This window comes from Lactuca virosa, chromosome 6 (assembly GCF_052849685.1).
Source record: "Lactuca virosa cultivar CGN04683 chromosome 6, Lactuca_virosa_CGN04683_v6, whole genome shotgun sequence".
NCBI classification, from domain to species: Eukaryota; Viridiplantae; Streptophyta; class Magnoliopsida; order Asterales; family Asteraceae; genus Lactuca; species Lactuca virosa.
Window position 1 is genome coordinate 263,523,093 of NC_136431.1, and position 22,868 is coordinate 263,545,960.

A 22,868-nucleotide genomic window follows, 5' to 3' on the forward strand; every position below is an offset into this window, starting at 1 on the left:
TTTGTTACTTTGTGGAAAATAGCCAAAAAATATTGAAGTTGCAAATTTGGCCACCGAAATCGCGGATAGGAAAGGTCCATCTGCGATTTGCACATTCCATCTGCGAATGTACAAGTGGCTAAAGCACAAACGTGCTTTAGCCACTTGTACATTTGCAGATGGGGTTATTTTATTTTATTTTTTTGTATATATATACCCTTAATCAGCCTAAAATCGCAGATGGACAGTGTTCATCTGCGATTTCCTCTCTATTTGATCTGCGGTTTTATGTATTTTTTTTTTTTAATTTTGACTATGAAATCAATGGGTTTGACTACGAAATTACCTTATTATATATATAAACTTTTGTAGAAAATTATCAGTTTACTTGTTATTTCTTTAGGAAATTTCTTAAAAATCTCTCTAAAAAAAATGATTGAATATTTGGTTTGTCTTGTAACTGGTGGGAGATGGCAAGTTATTGAAACAAATTTGGAATAATTGTGTCCACAGGGAGGTATTTCTGAATTCGATTTGATATTTTCTGAGTATATTAGTTATAGTGATTTTATATCTTTGGTGAGAAGCAAAATTGGTTTGTTAGACAAATATAGAATTAGTCTTCGTTTCCATCATCTTAAATTGAATCATTATATAGCCATGGTTGAAGACATGGATATTAGAATGTTGATAAATGTAATAAAATGTAGTGGAGGAAGGGCGGTGAAAGTGTTTGTGATGGTTGATGAAGGAGATCAGGTTAATGAGGCTGGTAACAGTGGAAATAATGCGGATGGTAATTTTTGCAGCTTTAAAGGGAGCAACGATCCGATAGGTACTTTTAATACTCCTAGTCTACCTCAAATTCACAGTGTTGCTGAAAATGTTAATGTTACTTATTCACATATTCGCTATGCGGATCCTGAGAATTACAAGTATGTTGGTGATGATGATGTTGGTACATATCTTAATAACGTGGGTGGTCGTTGTGTTGATGTTCACGTGAGAATTACTTTTATCTACTACATGCCTATTCACACACACACACACACACATATATATATATATATATATATATATATATATATATATATATATATATATATATATATATATATATATATATAAACCTGGATAAAGCGAAACGAACCAAAATAAACTACATTGTATTTTGGAACTAAAAAATTGAAGTGAAAAAAATAAATACTAAAAAATTTAAGTGAAACTAAAATTTTCATTTTAGTTAAACTTTGTTTAATGCTTAGAAATTAGACAAAATTGCAAAAATAGTCCATGTGGTTGTCAAAATAATGTGATTTTGGTCCAAAAATGTTTTGTGTTGCAAAAGCAGTCCAATTTTGGATACCTTGTGCATTTTTGGTCCAAAAATATTAACTTTAACAACTTGACTGTTAATTTTCTTAAAATGACAATTTTACCCTCAGGTACCATTTCTACAACCGAAATATAAGGACCGTTTTTGCATCTCTTCTTTTTAATTTTATTCAATTATTATACATTAAATCTTTTTTTTAATTTCATTTAATTAGATTACTTTTTTATACTAATATATTAATAAATATCATTTTTAATATATAATATTGATATATTAATAAATGTTACTTTATTAATTACATTTAGTTTAATTATTTTTTAATTTTCTTAAATAGATTGTTTATTTTTATTGGATTATTATATATTAATTAATATCATCTAAATATATAATATTAATACATTAAAAAATATTACTTATTGGATTATTAATTTCTTTTTTATTAGATTAATTATTTTTTTATTTGGATTATAACTTACTAATAAAAATTATTTTTAATATATAATATTTATATACTATTAAATATTATTTTATAGGATTACTACTTTTAATTGTTTTCTTCATTATTATAAATAAAAAAACCCAAAGAAAATCAACAACACCTCCTAATTTATTATAAATATTTTGAAGATAACATATTTTTGACAACATCACCACCATCACCTAGTCTCGTAGTGGTGGGATGGGTGAGAAATTTTCAAAATAAATTAGGATGATGGTGGTGTTGTCCAAAAAATAAAAAAATGAAATTAATCCAAACAATATGGTGAGGGTCATGCAATCAATAACTTAGGAGTATGTGTGATGGGGGAGACATATAATGTCGAAAAAGTGTCAAACTACTAGTCATACTACAAGATATCTTAGAGTTGGGTATTATGACATCATACCCTTGATTGTTGTGTTATTTAATTGTATATGGTTTGATAAAAAGACGATGTAATAGTCAACAAAACAACTTGATTGATGTTAAACCCAACTCCCGACTTCAAATGGATGATCTTCTTTATTTGTCATCACAAAACAAGTGTTTATACATCATACCCTTTAGTGACAAATGAGATGAAAGTTAAGTAGACAATTATCAAGACAAAACCAAGAGGGGTGTTTAAAGTCACCAAAGCTGAAATGGAAGCTGTTGAGAGAAAAAACTTGAGACACTTGAACAAACGTTAGAACAAGTACAGTTGCGGAATAGTTTATCTCAAAGGATCTAAAAGCTCAACAATAATAAAGAGTTAACGAGTTAGATAGTTAGAGTGTTAGTTGCGGAAATGTAAGGAATATAAATGACAGCAGGTGATATATCAAGTATACACATAAGTTGATTCATAACATGGAATGCATTCAGACCAAGTTAGTAAGTGAGATCGAACTTAGTGATTAAGTCACGAATGACTTGCTCCGAAGAGTAATAATATTCAGTAATGTTCTAGTGAACTTTGAGAGTAAGGATAGATTTTAAGGTGCGTAATCAGATAGAGATGAGAGATATATTAGATAGCATAGAAGTTGCGATAGATTGTAGAAGATGTGAAAGATTGATTTTTGAATCAGAAAGATTGAGTCCTTTATATAGACTCAGGAGTTACATGGATCAAATCTCTAAGAGTAACCATGCAAGGCATACTGGACAATAGAGAGTATTACAATAAAAGTAAAGTAATCTAGTAAGTAAGAGTGACTGCGGTTGATGATGACTTCGGGTGCGGTTGCTGAAGGAGATCTGACTGCGGATTCTCGAGGGCTGCGGTAGCTGAAGTTCAAGAGGGTCACTTTTATGATTCAACAATTCCCCCTGAGTGACCTCTTTAACTTCTCTTCGGTTATCAAGTTTTAGAAACTTGATCAGAATCCACCAAAACTTTCTAATATTCTCCAACCATGTGATACTTCTTAAAATTTCGAACTTGACTTCGGCAGTCGTGTGCTTTGATCTTTCAACTGCGGTTCGACAGATTTCAAGCTGCTTCCTTGTGAGGCGATTCATGGCAGTCATAGGAATGAAGTATTTGATTTTATCGACCTTCCTTTTGAAAATGACTCCGAGCTCAGGGAAGTTTGTTGCACCTAGGGATCTTTCTTAATAACCTTCGGTAGGCATCGGTGCAGGATCGAGTGGTGGTAGATCGAACTTTTTAGCAATTGTGGGGTAGATGTCTGCATCGATTTTTGCAAAGTCACAGACGGTTTCCCTCATAAAAGTGCTCGCCCTTTCAAGTGATATCTGCATCTTCGGATACTTCTCGCTTTTGTTTTTGAACACCTTTGCTATCAGGAAGATTTCTTCTGGATTCATACATGGGAAGTCAGCTTGGGTGCAGACATAGTCCTGATTCCTTCTTGTAAGCGTGTATTGAATGAAGTCAACTTTCATGAATTTCCGGGGCTTAAAGTTCTTGACTGCGGATGGTCTATCATTAGACCAGATTTTCTCTATGGAAGAAGCATGTTTGGCATAGAAACGGTTAAGTCTTTTGAATTCCATAGGCAGTCTCTTGTGATCGGGTAGGCTACGGTCAAACTGCTCAAATACAGTGAAGTATTTAGCATTTGGGGAGATTGGAACATCCCAGTAGCCATCAGAAGGGGGTTCAGCGTAGGTAAGGTAGGGTTTGTAGTCATCATCCAGTAGTCTTCGGTGGGGATTGATCCAGGAATTGATTAAGGATTCATCCATAGTAATGTCGAATCCGTTCTCTCTCCAGATGAGTTCAGCAAACTTGGCTGCTTTCCAATCTGTTTTCTTCTGTTTCGTAATGGGAGAGTCGTCGGAGTGTTCGGATGACATATTGGATGCAAGATTCTTGAAGTGGGGAGGAGTCTCCGGTCGCTCGGAAGAACTTTCTTGAACGATTTTGTGTTGCGGTGGAGACTGGTGAGGTGGTGATTGATGAGGTGGTGTTTGATGCGGTGATGGTTGCGGTGAGGGAATTTTTTCAGTTATGATGGGGGGGGGGTTTGATGATGAGAGACGCTATTTGAGTGATGGTCTTCATCACTTCCCCCTCTTGAGGAATGCAACACCGGAGCATCCTCAAGCCATTGTTTGAGACCATCAACTTTGGCACATACCTCCTGGAATTGAGCTTTAAGAACGTCAGCCAGTTGCTGATTGTTTGGGATGGCAGTGTTGAAGAGTAGTCGATGAATCTCCTTTGTCAGTTGAAGAATCTCCGGGCCATGAAAATTTGACGATAAGGATCATTGAAGTCTGTTGATTGTGGATTGAAGGACTAAGATGGTGGACTCATAAGCAGTGTGAGTCTCTGCTGTAAGATTTTGGGAGTGAGTAGATTGGTCTGCAATGGTTGCTTGTAAGTCTGCCTTGATTGCGGATACCTCAGAGATGAGGCGCTCCACAGCAGCCATGAATTGCTTGTGATCAGCTTGGCGACTTGTATCCAGGGATCGGATTCCCATTTCAACTTTCAGGGAAATGCGCTCAGCAGCCAGTCTTTCACGGGTTTCCAATCTTTCAATTCATTCAATTAAGGACTGCGGTCCTGGAGTGTCTTCAGGTTGCGGTTGAGTGGGTTTGACCACAGCGAGGATCTGGTCTACCTTGGCTTGTAGACTCAGAAACTCTTTTCTGGACACAACCATCTTCTTTTTCTTCTTCTTCTATTTGGGCTTGGAGGTTGAGTGGTGAGAGCCACTAGATTCTTCTTCTTCATCAAACATCATTAAGTCATCATCAGAAGGGTTAGGTTGGTTTACCTCATTGAGATCGACATCGTCGAAACCGAAGGTAGGAGCAGAGCTAACTTCGATTGCGGTTCCCTCTTCTTGAGAATCTATGACAGTTGGAGTTGGAGTTGGAGGGAGCTTAGATGTACCTTCACCGCCATGAGTGGACCGAGCCTTGCGGATCGTCTCAGCCATTTCGGTCATCCACTCTTGTACTTTGAGAATGGTGGCTACGGTATTAGCATTGTTGATTGAATCCGCCCAATATTTGGCTGCGGATTGGATCTCCTGTTGTTTCTGTTGAAGTTGTTTGATTTTCTAATCCTTCCTTCTTTGAAATGCCCAACGGAAAGCAGCATATTTCTTGACATCGGAGTCAGATACCGGAGTGTAATGTAACCATGAGTCATTCGACTCCTCACCGTCAAATCCTTGGAAACGCACCGAGGTGTCCCTCGGGTCCACGGATCCTTGCACACTAGTGCTCACCGTGCCTAAACCACCTGTTACAAATGTAAGCAGAGTAGGATTTCCTGAGCTTCCTCGGTCTCCTTGACCAGTGGTCAAGTCTGGCCTCGACTCAGTTCTGGCAAAGGCAGAAGAATCGCCTTGCGGTTGGGAAGGTGTTTGTAGTGTTTGGGTGACAGAAAAAAAGTATGGAGTTCAACTCCTCAGGGGAAAAGAAGTGTAGACGGGAAGCCCTGGAGACCTTAGGGCGAGAACCAGTTCCATCCCCTTGGGAGTGAGCTAGGGGTGAGTCTCCACGTTGAGATGAAACAAACTCACTTTCTGAGTCTGAGTGGAATTCGATTGTGGTATTGAATGGGTCTGCAGCCACCCCAAGGACAACCGGAGCCTTTTGAGAGGCTTCAGTCTCAGTCCGGTCACACATTTGGTCTGTGGGATTGGTTTTTCTTTTCTTAAGGATGGAGATGGGTTGTGCATCCTCATCAGAATCACTCACAGAGGGAGAGTGAGGTTGACGTTCGGATGATTCGTCATCTGAGGGCACAGTTTGTATGATCTTTCTTTTCTTTGAGGGTTCAGCTTGTCTGGGAGTATCTTTCTTCTTTGGAGTTCTTTGTTTCTTGGAGACGTTGTGGGGACCTTGATGGGTTGAGGCTAACTTCTTTCGTCTTTGTGACAGATTGGAAAGAGTGGTGGAGGATGGGACTGCGGTACTACCAGGAGTGGTGAGTACGGTTGTGGCTTGTAGAGGCGGGGTAGAAAGATATGGGCTAATACCTTCCGTAGCCTCGATATGGTCTGTGACTTCAGGGGTTTCACGACCAAGGGTAGATAAAATATGGACTGGTAGTCGTCGGATGGGTCCAAAAATAGATTGATCAGTAGAGGGATTGTACCTTTTCAGATCTTTAGTGATGAAGAGATTGGTGTCGTTGCCCATGCTAAGTCCTGCATCCGCGTGAAGATCTGAGATGCAAAAAGACCAGAACCTAGCAAAAGTGAGTTCGGTAGGGTTTTCTCTTGGACTCTCTTTGGGAATGTACTGCATAAAGTCATCCCATAGTATCTGACCATAGTTAACGTCATGGCCAGTAAAGATACTCCATAGTAGCTCCAAAAGTTTGAGACCCATATTATCAGTGCCTCCGGTTCGGCCTGATAGACTGCGGATGACAAAGTGACAAACGAATTGCCACACCGCAGGCAGCTGATTTTTCTTGAACTCGCCTATTCCTTTGATTTTCTTCTGGTAACCCATTTGGTATAGAGCATAGAGAATGTCCGCCATGCTTGGAGTAAAAACCCTAGTGGAAGGATGAACAAGCAGATTGATGGCATTGAGGAATTTTTCTTTGATCAGAATGACCAAAGAATCATTCACTAAATTGAGATGCACCTCTTGAAGATTTTCGAGGGGTCTATATGCAGAAAAGGCGCATTTGAATAGAGTTGAGAGGGGAACCACATATGTGAATGAATCGAAGGGGCCAAACAGGGGGTGATTGTTCAGAAACTTGATCATTAGCTTGATCGGAGCATTGTAGGAGGAATGCTCTTCAAACACAGACCTAAAATTGCTTGAAGCAATCGTAGGCATTTGGTTTCTTGTTGCAGAATCAGAGCCAGTTGGGTTTGCAGAGGCAGAGGCTTTGGAGAGTTTCTTCGAAACGCCGGATTTCACCATTTTTGAGAGTTTGAGGAAGGTTGCAGAAACAGAGTGCAAGAAAGATGGAGAGGTTCGATATTCAGAAAGCGTAAACCTTTCTTGGGGAAGAAGATGGGGTTTTATAGTGGGGGGTCTTGGAAGGGTAATTGATTTTTACCCTAGGTGAAATAAGATAAGGTAAAAACGTTTGGGTGTTTTTCTTTGATTGGGAGATGAAATCTCAGCCACAGATTAATAAGAGGTTTTAATCTATTTTTTGAGATTTACCAAAAAAGGTTGGCATTTAATGAAGTGTCAGTCAAAAAATGTCACGTCTGAAGAACGTGTGGTGAGGGTGGGTTTAATCTGTTGTGTAAAGGGGAAGGTGTAACGGAAGGGACGTGTTGGGGGTATTGGAAGGGACAGCTTAAAAAGATTTGTTTATGGAAAAACGTTCTTTTTGTCATCATACCTAAAATAGGTCTGACACAAGGTTTATTCAAAAAGGGAAATGGGACAGTTACACAAAGAATGTTTTTTTAATGATTTTCTTATTTAATGAAATATCATTAAATATCACACCATGAATCAAGAATTAATGAAACAGTTTAGAAAACAATCAATGTGGTTGCGGATTGAGATTTCATTGCGGATGGATCATTTGTCATTGCGGATGATTGGATGACTGCAGTAGAAGAACTGAGGAGAATACTTGAACAAAAATTAGTAAGAACAAACAATAAGGACCATTGAGAGATAAATATAATATATGGTTGCGGTACATAGACTGCGGTACACAGGATATACCAAAACCATCTATCATAAGTAACTTCAGTTAGGACCGCAATCAGAGACCAAGGATGGTCTGCGGTACCTATCAACTCAATAAGAATTGTGGGTCCGGATTCATCATTCCTAACATTTGTAAGAAACTGTTGAGTTTTGTAGAGTCAAGTGCCTTTGTGAATACATCACCAATCTCTTCATGAGTATGGACAAAAATAAGTTCAATGTTACCTTTCAGAATGTGGTCTTTGATGAAGTGATACAGTAGTTCAATATGCTTTGTCTTGGAGTGCTGAATTGGATTGTGAGAAATCGCTATAGCACTTTCAGAGTCACAGTAGATTGGTATCCGCAGCATTCTGTATCTGTAGTCCATGAGTTGTGTTTTCATCCATAAGACTTGTGAGCAACAGCTGGCTGCAGCCACATATTCAGCTTCCGCGGTAGACAATGATACACAACTTTGTTTTCTTGATGACCAGCTGACGAGTCTTCCACCTAGAAATTGACATCCACCGAAGGTGCTTTTTCGATCTAGTCTGCATCCGGCATGATCCGCATCAGTGAATGCCTGCAGGCTGAAATCATTCCCTGCGGGGTACCATAAGCCAAGAGTCTTGCTACCCTTTAAGTATCTTAAAATCTACTTGCCTGCGGTCATGTATGACATTTTTCGGTCAGCCTGGTACCTTGCGCGTACACCTGTTGCAAAAACAATGTCTGGTCGGCTTGCGGTGAGGTACATCAATGAGCCAATGATACCTCTATACGTCTTGTGATCCACTGATTCGCCAGAGGGATCAGCAGATATCTTATATCCGAAGGCCATAGGGACCTTAGCCGAAGAACAATTGTCCATTGAATATTTCTTTAATAGTTCAGTGGTGTATTTCTCCTGATGAATGAATATCCCTTGAGGGACTTGTTTCACTTGAAGTCCTAGAAAGAAGTTAATCTCTCTATTCATGCTCATTTGGAATTTGTTGGTCATGAGCTTAGCGAATTCATCCACCATTTTTTGATCAGTTGATCCGAAGATGATATCATCCACATATATTTGTACAAGCATAAGGTGATCACCATTTGCTTTTCTAAATAAAATGGGATCAATCACTCCTCTTTTGTATCCGGACGAGACAAGAAATTCAGAGAGAGTCTCGTACCACGCTCTTGGGGCTTGCTTTAGACTGTAGACTGCTTTTTCAAGCTTGTACCAGTGGTCTGGGAATTCAAGACTTTCAAAGCCCGGAGGTTGCTGAAGATAAACCTCCTCTTTTAATTCACCGTTGAGAAAAGCACTTTTCACATCCATTTGATGAACCTTGATGTTCTTGTGAGCTGCGTATGCTAAGAAGATTCGGATGGCTTCCATTCGTGCTACCGGAGCATACGTTTCATCATAGTCAATACCTTCAAGTTGACTATATCCCTTGGCAACTAGTATTGCCTTGTTTCTGACGACCGCACCGGATTCATCCAACTTATTCTTGTACACCCATCTAGTACCAACGATGGTGTGACCTTTAGGCTTCGGAACGAGCTACCATACTTTGTTTCTTTTGAATTCTTCTAGCTCTTCTTGCATTGCAGATATCCAATCTGGTTCTAGTAATGCTTCTTTGATCGTTTGGGGCTCAACCGAGGACATAAATGTTGCGTAGTGACAATGATCAGATAAATCCTTGGAAGATCGAGTCTGGATACCTGCGGATGGGTTGCCGATGATTTGACCTGGTGGGTGGTCCTTCGTCCATACGTGTAGACGGGGTTGCAGATAATCAGCAACTGCGGTAGAGGGAACATCTTCAATATCGGAAGACTCTGCGGTTGGAGACGGCAGTTCCCCCTGGACTTGAGAACATCCTGCTGAGTTGTCTTGAACTGGAAAGGTAGGTTCAGAGTTTGCTTGGGCAGATGAAGAAGGTTCCTCCTGGATTGCTGACGGGAGTTCCCTTTGAACCTGAGAAGGTTCCCCCTGGATTGCGGATGGGAGTGTGATAATCCTCGAGTCTGTTCTTGTGTCAATGTTCTCTATTATTTCATCATCCGAGTCCGAAGAAATGTTTGATGGTTGAAAGTCTCTGCGGATAGGGATTGGAGCTGCATCTTCTAGTACTGGAACCTCGATGGTTGTTGTATGGTCCGAAGTTGAGTTTTCCCCCTCAACCGGCAAGGTGGAAGTATTTAGTGATACCTAATCGGACGGTGTAGGACCAGATATGTCAGCATGCTGCTGTTGAGCTTCCTGGGACACAAGAACTTCAGATAACTTGGTTGTTTCTATAGGGTCAAAGATATCGTCATAGTTTACTTCAACTAGGTTGAGTGGACCCGAAGAGGTAGGAATATCACTTTCTAGGATTGCTGTGGTTTCGGTTGATGGAGCAGTGTTACGGATGTGATAGTCATCGAATTTCACATCGAAGCTTTCAATTATCAGCCTTGTACGTCTAATGAGAACCCTATAAGCAACTTTGTTAGTGGAGTAGCCAAGGAAGATGCCTTCATCAGACTTTGGTGCGAATTTGTTGAGGTGATCTCTGTTGTTGATTACGAAACATCTACACCCGAATATATGAAAGAATCAGACATTTGGCTTGCGGTTGTTGAGGCCCTCATACGGTGTTTTGCTGAGACGTTTGCACACAATGCTTCGGTTCTGTACAAAACAAGCTGTGGCCACTGCTTCGGCCCAGAAGTAGAGAGGAAGGTGTGTGAAGTTGAGCATAGATCTGGCAGCTTCTACTAGAGTGCGGTTCCTTCGCTCTACTACCCCATTTTGTTGCGGTGTGTAAGGAGTTGAGAAGTTGTGAGTGATGCCCTTTGAAACCAAGAAACTATTTAGAAGATGATTAGTAAACTCGATTCCATTATCACTTCGGATACGTCGTACTGGTAACTTGATCTGAAGTTCAATTTGCTTGATGAAATTGATCATGATCTGCGGAGTTTCTGATTTGAGTCTTAAGAAGTAGACCCAGGTGAACCGTGTGAAGTCATCAACTATAACCAGTATATATTTCTTGTGATGGAGACTGGCTACGGTAGATGGACCGCAGAGATCAATGTGTAAAAGTTCCAATGGTTCAGAAATTGAGGAGTCAATCACCATGGGGTGACTTGCTTTGGATTGCTTTCCACATTCACATGCAGGACAGAGAGTATCATTGCTGAACTTGAGGATTGGAAGACCTCTTACTAGTTCTCCGGTGACCAAATTGTTGATGTATCTAAAGTTGAGATAAGCTAGCTTGCGGTGCCATAGCCAGCTGACTTCGGATACTGCTTTGTATAGGAATCATAACTGCGGTTTGCCTATGATCAGAGATACATCCAGAGGATACATAGTACCTTCGGATCGGGACTTGAACAGACATGTGCTCCTATCACTTGTCATTACATATCAAAATTGGTCATCAAATTCAACTCGATGGCCTTCCTTACATAGTTGACCAACACTGATGAGATTGTGTTTGAGGCCTTCTACATAAGCAACCTTTTGAATAGAGAAGTTTCTCGTAGTAAGAACACCATAACCTCGGATTATCCCATTCGCATTGTTGCCGAATGTGACATTTCCACCGTTGCAAACTTGCATGAAAACCCGAAGGTATTCTAACCTTCCGGTCATGTGTAAGGAGCAGGCACTATCAATTAACCATTCTTCTTCTTGTTCCTCCTTGCACAAAGCCTGAGAATTACACGGTTAGTTTAGGCATCCAAACTAGTTTGGAGCCTGGGCCAAAAGCTGAGTTTCTAAGTGATGCATGAACCGAGGTTGCAGGGACTGATTTCGTGTCAACTTTTAATCCTAGTCCTGGGTGTTTGTGAATTTTTGGAGTGTTGCGTTTTTTGGAAAAGTTACGAGGTTTCTGAAAAGAATTAGATTTGACATGAGATGAACCATTTTGACAACTACACTGACATTGACATGCTGAAATTTTGTCTTTTGTTCTGACACTTGGTTTGGTCAGCGGTCTAAAGGATGAAGTAGACGTGTGACCGGTTCGAGGTTGGTAATCTCTGACATTTGTGCTGTCGAAATTTGAAAAAGTTTGTTTCGAAAAGGATTTAGCACGTGTAGACTCTTTGGACCTTGTTGCTGGATTTGGTAAAATGCCCTTCCACTTGTTAAAATTTTGATGTGATTTTAAAAGTGTTGGAGTGGGTAAAATACCCTTCCATTTCGGATCATCTGAGGAATAGATTTGAAAACCATTGCTTCGAAAAGACCTTACACCTTTTTGGGTTGTGTCGGATGATTAGGAATGACTGTTGAAATTGTACATTCCTTTTTGCATGTTTTCTTGATGGGAGAGTTTTTTGAAAAATAGTGAGAGAAAACAAACTTTTCTGGACTCTTAGATTTTGGAAATCTGATATGTCTTTTGTTTTTAGAAAAGTTTTGTCGATTTGTGCCTCGGGATCGAATGTCCTCTTTGAAAGCCTTTTTTGCTAAAGTTTTTGGAGAACCGCAGTAATTAGTGTTCAGATGCGGTTTCCTGGAAGCCTTTGAAATTTTTTGAAAACGAGGGCTTGAGTCATCAGAACTTGAGGATTCAGGGGTTTGAGAGCATCGACCCACTTCAAAGTTCTCTATGGGTAATTCATGATGAATTGGCTGAAGAGTCACAGAGCCTTTAATTGATGACTGCAGTAAGGATGATTTGACTACCGCAGAGTAAGTCTGAGTTGGGACTACAGTGGGACTTTTGTGGGACTTCTGTGGCTCATGACTACAGTGAGAGACACTGCGGTCTAAGGGTAGAGATGGGAAGTCCTGTGAGACTTCGGGACCCTCTATGACAATTTCTTCATCAACAACTGATGAGGTATGAGAATTTGGGTATATTGTGCCACAGATAGGGATTTGATCACATGTGTGACCCGAAACTTCAGGCACAATTTCCTCTATGACACAATTATTACTTAGATTATGAAGTCTACCGAAGTGTGTTCTGATATCTTTAGGAAATGTATTGTCATTGACTGGAAAATGAAATTCTCGATCCGGAGGGACATACAGTCGATCTTTGTTGAACCGGGGTGAGGAATCCTTTGCGGTAGGATATCCATTGGACCAACCCCAATTGTATGTATTGTCCACAGTTCCATTATTCACCAAATTTTCAATAGCTTCACTTTCATTGAACAATTTTTCTATTAAAAGATTTAAGCGTACAATCTCACTCTGAGCTAAATCTCTTTGGTTCAAAGCTATCTCTAGTTGTGTTTCACTCAACATTCTTGCATCTTTTTCTAACTCTAAGTCCTTTTCTAACATAGCCATTTTGAGTCATTTGTTGTCCAGTCGTCCTCTTATATGAAACATCTCTTGGGACGCTATGTTCTTCTCATCTAAGGCTTTGTTATAGTCTGTAAGGACGGCAGCACATGTGTCATTAAGATTGTCTATGAATGGTTGACAGTCATGCATGCTATAGTTTAGAGTTTGAATCATGAGTTTTACCTGTTCGACGATGCTTAGAGTGCCATCCTTTGCCATGTAGCAGTAGTTCTTTTCCAGCTTTGTAGACTCATCATCATCCGTAGTGGCCAGCATGCAGATTTTGCCTTTTCCTTTGACATTGCTGATGACTTCTTCTTCATCTCCGGATGACCAAACTTGATGGTCTCTTTTGACATGGGCTACGTATGCCTTAGCCTTTTCTTTTTCTTCCAATTCTTGAGCCATTCTAAGGTAGAATGCTCTGTCTTTCACTACATTTGCCTTGCAATCTCTTGCAAAATGATTCTCTTTGTTGCACTTGTGACAAATCACAACATCAGTTTTGTCTTCTGAGGGAGTACCGGCGTCAGAGGTTTGAATGGACTGCGGTGCCTCCTTTGGTTGAGTATTTTGAGATTGCGGTGATGGATGAGAAATTTTGGGATAACGTGAATGGTTGTGCTGCGGGTTGAAGTTACGGTTGAATGGAGGTTTGTTGAACTGTTGATTTTTACGAAATGAAGGTGGTAACCTGTTGAACTGTTGACTAACAAGAGCAATAGCTTTCTGAAATTCTTCTTCATCATCATACTATGATTCAGCTTCGTATGACTGCGGTGTAGTGTCATACGATGGAGAGTATGATTGATTATGTGGAGCTTGTGCTATAAGAGCAAGTGGTCCTCCGAAGTCAGCACAGTCTTTGAGTACGGTTGATTCTTGTGCTTGCAGTTCCCCGTAGAGCTTGTAGAGGGACAAAGAATGAATCTTTTTATCCCCTTGGACTATCATCTTAGCAGTAGTCCAATGTCTTCCCAAACCGTTGAGAAACTGAAGGTTTGTTTCATGGTTGTTGCGGATGGTGCCAGCATTTGATAACTTGGTGACTATCAGATTGAACCTTTTAAAGGAGTCTTCTAAACTTTCGCCAGTATGAGCTTTGAAGTTGTTGAACTCATTGAGTGCAGTTGTAAGCTTCTTGTCTTGAGCTTATTCTGAACCTTCGTACAAATTTTTGAGAACTTCCCAGATCTCTTTTGCTGATTTGCAGTTTATGATAATGTCGAAGTTGTCAGGAGCAACTCCACAAGAGATTTCATAAAAAGCAACAACATCATTTTCCATTTTATCGAGATCATCCTTGGTGGGACGGTTCATGACTGGTTGTCCTCCTCCTAGTTTGGCTGTGGCGTCATCAGTTTGAATTGGTGTAAGAACAGGGACATGTGGTCCTTCTTCTACGGATCGCCATACATCTCTACCAAGTCTTCTTAAGTACCTTTCCATTATTTGAGACCAATGATGATATTCATTTGCAACCAGTATTGGGGCTCGATTCGAACCACCAACACCGTTGGAGACATTCAGAGATAATGCTTGTGCCATTTTTCCTTGTTTTTTAAGTTTTTTTTAAAGAAATGTGCTTCAGTGGTATAGAAGGCCCTTTGAAAATCAGAATTTTGTTTTCAAAAAGCAACCACTATGGCTCTGATACCAATTGTTGAGAGAAAAAACTTGAGACACTTGAACAAACGTTAGAACAAGTACAGTTGCGGAATAGTTTATCTCAAAGGATCTAAAAGCTCAACAATAATAAAGAGTTAACGAGTTAGATAGTTAGAGTGTTAGTTGCGGAAATGTAAGGAATATAAATGACAGCAGGTGATATATCAAGTATACACATAAGTTGATTCATAACATGGAATGCATTCAGACCAAGTTAGTAAGTGAGATCGAACTTAGTGATTAAGTCACGAATGACTTGCTCCGAAGAGTAATAATATTCAGTAATGTTCTAGTGAACTTTGAGAGTAAGGAGAGATTTTAAGGTGCGTAATCAGATAGAGATGAGAGATATATTAGATAGCATAGAAGTTGCGATAGATTGTAGAAGATGTGAAAGATTGATTTTTGAATCAGAAAGATTGAGTCCTTTATATAGACTCAGGAGTTACATGGATCAAATCTCTAAGAGTAGCCATGCAAGGCATACTGGACAATAAAGAGTATTACAATAAAAATAAAGTAATCTAGTTAGTAAGAGTGACTGCGGTTGATGATGACTTCGGGTGCGGTTGCTGAAGGAGATCTGACTGCGGATTCTCGAGGGCTGCGGTAGCTGAAGTTCAAGAGGGTCACTTTTATGATTCAACAGAAGCAGATGAAATCTTTCAGGTTGAATGGTTTGAGTCACCCCTTTACTATAACGCGTGTGGAACGACTGCGCCTAACCTCAACTACAAAGTCGTACGATAAATATCTAATGACGAGAATGAGGGATCCAGGGAGGAAGATGAAGAAGAGGGAGATTTTGAAGACATAGATGACGAAAATGATTTGTTTTATTTAAACTAGACAAAACTGCACAAATGGTCCCTGTGGTTAGCTGAAATTTGCCACTTTGGTCCAAAAAGGTTTGGACTAGCACCAGAGGTCCAAACTTTTCATTTTGTTGCGAATTTGATCTAGTTTTCTATTAACTTTTTCATAATGACTATTTTACCCTTATATTTTTTCTTTTTCATTTTTTTATTATTTAAATACTTTTTTTATTAAAAGAAAAAATAAAAAAGAAAATTGGCATTTTCTATTTTATTTTTATAATTTTTTATAACAAAACAAAAAAAATAAAAATGAAATCTCTCTCTCTCTTTCTCTCTCTCTTAAACACACAAACCCACATTCTCTCTCAATCCTAATCCATAAAATCCTCCCGATTCCAATAACTATTGCACTAGAACTGGTACCTAAATCCACCCATAAACCTTCGTTCAATTCTTGACTCTGCTTGATCACATCTTCCACCAGATCGATTATCAACTCGGTTTCAGGACTTGGAATCAGAACACCTTCTTCGACACTTAGAACCAAATCCTCCGATGGTCACATCCTGTAATATACTAAAACAGTTTTCTCTTTTCAATCCTTTGCTTCCATAAAGAGTAAAGATCACCCAAATAAGCTCTTAATAGCAAAACAGTGTTGTGTTTGGAGTCATTGACGGTTAGTAATGGTTCTAGGTTTTCTAGAGCATCTTCAATCATAATGGAGGTATCTATAAATTACCACCGAGCCACAATAGTGTACACAAATCTAGATACACATACAAAGATAGGGTTCATAAATCAAATAACGGTGTAGAGTTAGGGTTCAAATAAATCAAACAATAGTTCAACATATTCACGGTGAGGGGCATAATGGTAACCTGATGAAGCTTCTTGAAGATTTGAGTATCGATATCTCTAATTTGTACTTCAAACTTATATTCGTGACTCACTTCGAACAAAGAAAGAAGCTTTCTACTCTGCAATCCCAGCTTCTTGAAGATTTGGAACGGTGTCGAACACTTGCTCTGTCCATTGACTACGTTTTCGACTCTTCAAATTCAAACAAACGTAACCCTAAAATCGATTACATTTGAGGGAAGAAGAACGAAGATTGGGAGAGATGGGCTGATAGCGATAATAGAGACTTTACAGGTAAACCGAATTGCCAATTAGAGAGAGTAAGAATCAAAGATCTCGATGGAAATCTCATACACAGTCAGAATCAATAAGATGTGAGAGGGGATTTGCAGTTAAGAGAGGCGGAGGTTTTGCAGGCGGAGGTTTCCAGTCAAAGACACATACACAGTCGAAATCTATGGGTTGGGTAGACTGATCGTAATATTGTTCTGGGGCACACCGACTTTCATATCTGAGAAATACCTTTTCGATTTGGAATAAATTATAGATCTGGAGAGAGAGAGGGAGAGAGATTTAATTTTATTTTTTTATTTTTTTTTAAATCTGAAAATCAGAAATACAATTAAGAAAAAAGAGAAAATCAAATTAAGAGGGGCAAATCCGTCATTTTGAAAAAATTCAGAACAAATTGGACCAAACAAGCAACAAAATGAAAACTTTGGACCTCTGGTGCTAGTCCAAATTTTTTTTGGACGAAAGTGACAATTTTGAACAAACCACAGAGACCATTTGTACAGTTTAGTCTTTAAACTATTAATTTCTTTTAGTTTTTTTTTTAATTTTATTTTTTATTGGATTAATTCTTTTTTTATAACACTACCACCATCCTAATTTATTTTTACAAAAATCTCACCTATCCCACCACCGCCAAATTAGGTGATGGTGGTGGTGTCGTCCAAAATATGTTATCTTCTAAATATTTAAAATAAATTTTGAGATGTGTGGTGAGTGAGATTTTTTTGTGTTTTTCGATTTAAAATAATAAAGAAAACAATGAAAACAAAATTATAAACAATTAAAAAATAGTAATACAAGAAAATAATATTTATTAATATATAAATATTATATATTAAAAAGTAAGTGCTAATAACTTATAATCCAATAAAAAAACTAATCTACTAAAAAACAAATTATAACACAATAAAGTAATTTTTTTTAATAAATAATGATTATATATTTAAAATAATACTTATTAATAAATAATAATATAACAAAAGAGAAATAAACCCTTAAAAACAAATTAAAAAACAATTAACTAAATATAAACTCATAATACAATAAACAAATATTTTTTATTATATAAATACTATATATTAAAAATAACATTTGTTAATATATAATAATACAATAAAAAATGATCTAATAAAAAGAAAATTAAAAAGAATTAATGTATAATAAATGAATAAAAATTAAATAAAGAAATGCACAAATGGTCATTGTAGTTTTGCTGCAGAAATGATCAGGATAAAATTGGTATTTTGAAAGAGTGAACAGTCAACCTGTTAAAGTTAACATTTTTGGACAAAAAATATTCAAGGTATCAAAAATCGGACCACTTTACACTATAATATAATTTTGGACAAAAATCATATAATTTTGACAACTGTAAGAATCATTTTTGCAATTTTGTCTAGAAATTATGTTGTATATAAGTAAAAAATATTTTTCTTAAAAATGATGTTTTTTGATTTTTTTTATATAAGTGTGTTTTCTAAAAAATTTAAGAAATATAAATGGTTTTTCTGAAAATAATAATAATAATATTAGTAAAATAATGATTTTTTAGATAAAAACTTAAAAACACAATTCCCTATATAAAAAATATTAATTTGTTAGATATCATGTCATCATATCATAAAAATAATCAAAATGAAAACAAATACTAATATATTTATGAATATCTCAAGTTCTCAACATAAATTTATGTTGAAGGAACGAGGAAAGAGCAAATAGACAGAAAGTGGAAAATATTTCCTCTGCAAATATGTGGACCCACCTTTAAGAATGGCACGACCTGCAAACACACACTAAACGGTGACGGAAGTTGCCGATTTAAGGTGACAGACGCCGGCCATTGGTTATCCTTCACCTTCACGCATGAGCAAATATTTCCCTTTACTGCATGCATACAACCCCCACCTCTCTCTCTCTCTCTCTCTCTCTCTCTCTCTCTCTCGCTCGCTCTAAAATCTCCCTTTCTCTCACATAATCATCATCATCATACACCAATTTAATCAAGCAAAAATCATAGTTCAATTCCAATTCTTCAACATATTCCAAATTTCCGAAACGCTCCTTTTTCTTTTATGATATTTATTAGCAATCAATACATATATTTCTTCAAACTAAGATCCCACCTATAAAACCCCATTAAAAACCCTCCCTCAACTGGAGCAAACGCATAAAGTTTGTCTGTAATAACTTTTTGGTTGGTTGATTTTTGATGCAATGAAGCCTCAGAGAAATAACAACATAATACAAACCCCACCGCAACATTATGCAACCGGAGACGAAGGTACTTTTCAGTCATTTTCGCCGGGGGTTCTCACCGATTCCGGTGTTTTGCCGGGGTACGATCGGGATCAGATAGCAAGTTCTCTTCCTCCTTCAATCGATGTGGATGAAGATGTATGTAGTGCGTTCTCTTCTCTCAATATCTCCCCCACCACTCACCTCCACAGCCCGAAGCTCCTCCCCGAGAATCTCCACGGCGAATTTCGCGGTTTTGGATCTCCGATCGGCATCGGCGAGGGTTCCGTTCATCCCTTTCGGAGCGATAGTGGTTTAAGAGGTGGAAACACCGGTAACAGTAACCGAAGGATTTATTCCAGTGTGGGCCATGCTCACCCCTTTACGGTGGACCCTCGTCAACATCAGCAACAACCCCTGTGGCGCAACAGAGAGGTTCGTTCTTCTGGGTTTGACTTTGACCAATCGTCCGACTTGCTCCACACGGAACAACTCAATCCATATTTCCTCTGTTCATCAAACTCATCTGCTCAAATTCTCGATGAAACGTTTCTTCCAAACACCATAAACGTTAACAACTCCAGTTTTTCAAGACCTGTTAGCGATAATCATAATCTGATCTCAACTAGATTTCGAAATCACCAGCTTTTGAGCTTTTTGTCGCTAAAAGAATTGAGGGGCAGGATCCTATCGCTAGCCCAGGATCAAAATGGTTGTCGATTACTTCAATCAAAGTTCGAAAACCCAACAAATGAAGAGATCGAAATGGTTCTGTATGAGGTATTGGACTCCATTACCGATCTCATGAAAGACCAGTTCGGGAATTACTTAGTTCAGAAGCTCATTTCAGTTTGCAACGATGATCACAAATTACGGATACTTCTTTCCCTGACCGATGTCCCAGTTCAAATGGTTCTTGTTTGTATGAATCCACATGGGTACGTTTAATTATTCCCTATTTTTCTTAATCTAATTGTGATCTTGAGAACCATATGAGTATGTTGTTGCTATTTTGCAGGACTAGAGCAATGCAGAAATTATTAGAGAACTTGACAGACCCATATCAGATAGCCTTAGCAATGGCGGCTCTCCGCCCTGGTGCCGCTAGATTGGCTAATGATCCAAATGGTCATCATGTTATTCAGTATTGCTTGATTCATTTCCCTAGTGAGGTTAATGAGGTATTATTGTGTTTAATTTTTTAACATGTAAAGTAATTTTCTTCGAATTCGACTAATATCAATCTTGCATTTGGCAGCCTATCTTGAATGAAATAGCAGATAAATGTTTCCAAGTTGCTACAGATAGAAGTGGTTGTTGTGTGCTGCAGGCTTGCGTGGAGCATGCTCATGGTGAAGTTAGAAACCGTTTGGTTTCTCAGATTTTAGCAGATGCGCTCCATCTAGCAGAAGATCCTTACGGGTTTGTATATCTAGCTAAATCATTTCTGTATTATTATACAAGACGTGTATAAGTTATGTATTGTTTTGTATAACAATACAGAACAAGATGAGACCGGATCTTTTGTCCAGTCTATCTAAATCTTTTAGTCATTATGGGACAAGATCTCTTGTCTAGTTCCATCAATCTCGTCGAGTCTTTTCATGTTCCTAAATTTTACTAAATATTATTATTTTATCAGCTACTCAGAAAAAAATATAGTTTTTCGGTTAATCTACCAAACATAACGTAAGACTAAACTTTTTTTTTTTTCTAGAAACTATGTGCTGCAACACATGGTGGGGCTGAATGTACTTGACTTCACTACACACCTCGTGAGGGAGCTTCAAGGGAATTTTGCAAATCTATCGTGCAACAAATACGCGAGTAATGTGGTTGAAAAATGTTTAATCGCATCAGGAAAAGATATCTCAAGCCAAATTGTTATGGAGTTGATCACAAGCCCAAATCCTTCAATGCTTCTTGTGGATCCGTATGCAAACTTTGTCATCCAGTCAGCGTTGACCGTTTCCACGGTTAGTTAATTGTTTCTTTATTTCTCAACCTTTTACACTCTTGTGAATGCGAGCGAGTAAATGACCATTTTATCCTTTTTAGGGGTTCATGTACGAATGTCTACTAGAGGTGATATCCGACAACATGTCGTCCATGAGAAGCAATCTTTATGGTAAAAAGATATTGGCGTGGTTTGAAAAGAGGAGAATTCTTGGCATCTAGAAAGAGCTGGAAGTTGTGAATACTTGGAAGGTCAAATGTAGTTTGTGAAATCAATGTCTTGTTTGATATAGATATTACATATATATGTTGTGTTGTGTTTGTAGTGAAATTGTTGTTACTTAATGTGTTAAGTTTAGTGTTAAAAGATGAATTAGGGAATAATCTCAAGTTGTATACACTCTTGAATGTGGAGTTATAGTGTTGTTATTACAATCACATATTACTATTTACTAATGTTTGTCTGGCTGGAAATGGAAATGTCTTGTTTCCCTTTATTTTTGGTGTTCGATATTCGGTACATATTATAACACTAGTATTTTTATGATAACTGTGTATTTTTAGGCTACTTTACTTTTAACATCAGTTCAACTCTGAAGGCTGCAATTTATCTGTTTTCGTGATAACTGTATGTGTGTGTGTGTGTGTTTTTAGGCTTGTTTCACTTTATTTTTGGTGTTCGATAATTGTGTTGCTTGATTGCCCCATACTTTTTTTTAATGTATATATATACTATTTTCTCTATCCATATGTGTCTATGCCATGAAGAACTATTACCTGTGTTCTTAAAAAGGGATTAACTATAGTTAGAAGAAGTAGTTTCTAAGCTTGCGAGAAGGTATACATTACTTATGTAACCATTATATTTAACTGGACGTATACCCATATATATAACTCATACATTGTGCAACAATAAATTGTGTGGGGAACTCGGAATATCGACTGATATTTTATTAAAAGTAACTAAGTCATTTTTTTTAAGATTTTAACAATTATAAGTTATAACAAGCATGTAAATACATTTTTATATTTTAAAGCACATTCTTTAATATCGCTCACCCAAAGTAATCGAGTCTAAGTCAATTTAGAAAGATAGAACCGGGATTTAAGTTTAGTTGAGTCATTTCAAATAGGGCATTTTTTTGGAAGGAACATAATTTTATTTAAAAATTAACAAGAAGCAGAAAGATACACATTACAAAAAAAATTGACGCTAAAATTGGGTTATGCAACAATTTAACTCAATTAAGGTCCCGTTTGATAGTTTCTGTCTGGGAAAGTGCTGTCTGGTAAAGTGCTGTCTGGGAAAGTTTTCTGACTGGGAAAAAACCATGCTGTTTGATTGTACATCTGATTGATTGTGCTGAATGATGAAAAAAAGTAATAATTCAATAAAAAATAAATTTAAAAAAGTTATTTAAAAAAATTAATAATCCAAGAAAGAAAGAAAGAGGCGGGGTTTGGTGCATAATTGTCTTTCCAGCCCATTCAGCCAGAAAGATATGATTTTGGGGCTTTCTGGGAAATACATATCTTACCAGGAAAGACCCTTTTTTTGTGCAAATCAAACAGTCTTTCCGGTCCATTCAGCTAGAAAGATCTGTTTGGACCTGGAAAGATGCGTATCAAACGGGGCCTAAGTGTAGTTTTCCTAACCCTATTGGAAATCCAAAAATAAGATCTATCAACAATGTCGTCAAAAATAATGGATTTCCTAGGTATTACCTCCTAAAAATAGTGAAAATTCTATAATTCCAAATGCACCAAAAAATTGTCGCCACCACGGCCTGCATTTGAAATAGAGCAAATTGCAATAAAGTCATTAAGTATACCAAAAATTTCGATTCA

The 22,868-nt window shown here is 37.8% G+C and overlaps 1 protein-coding gene across 1 annotated transcript; it reads left to right on the forward strand.

Moving 5' to 3' along the window:
* The first annotated feature begins 18,548 nt into the window (after nucleotides 1-18,548).
* On the forward strand, nucleotides 18,549-21,485 carry LOC145120445 (putative pumilio homolog 8, chloroplastic). Its single transcript, XM_079056270.1, has 5 exons — nucleotides 18,549-20,002; nucleotides 20,083-20,245; nucleotides 20,323-20,486; nucleotides 20,782-21,040; nucleotides 21,123-21,485. Exons 1-5 carry the CDS (start codon nucleotides 19,044-19,046, stop codon nucleotides 21,240-21,242), a joined length of 1,665 nt encoding a protein of 554 aa, XP_078912396.1. The 5' UTR covers nucleotides 18,549-19,043; the 3' UTR covers nucleotides 21,243-21,485.
* The last annotated feature ends 1,383 nt before the right edge of the window (nucleotides 21,486-22,868 follow it).

Bases quoted from the DNA above. Each gene is read 5' to 3' on its own strand.
- LOC145120445 (XM_079056270.1), top strand. From the start codon at position 19,044: ATGAAGCCTCAGAGAAATAACAACATAATACAAACCCCACCGCAACAT. The intron at 20,003-20,082 runs GTACGTTTAATT...GCTATTTTGCAG, and splicing joins GTTTGTATGAATCCACATGG to GACTAGAGCAATGCAGAAAT. The intron at 20,487-20,781 runs GTTTGTATATCT...TTTTTTTTCTAG, and splicing joins CTAGCAGAAGATCCTTACGG to AAACTATGTGCTGCAACACA.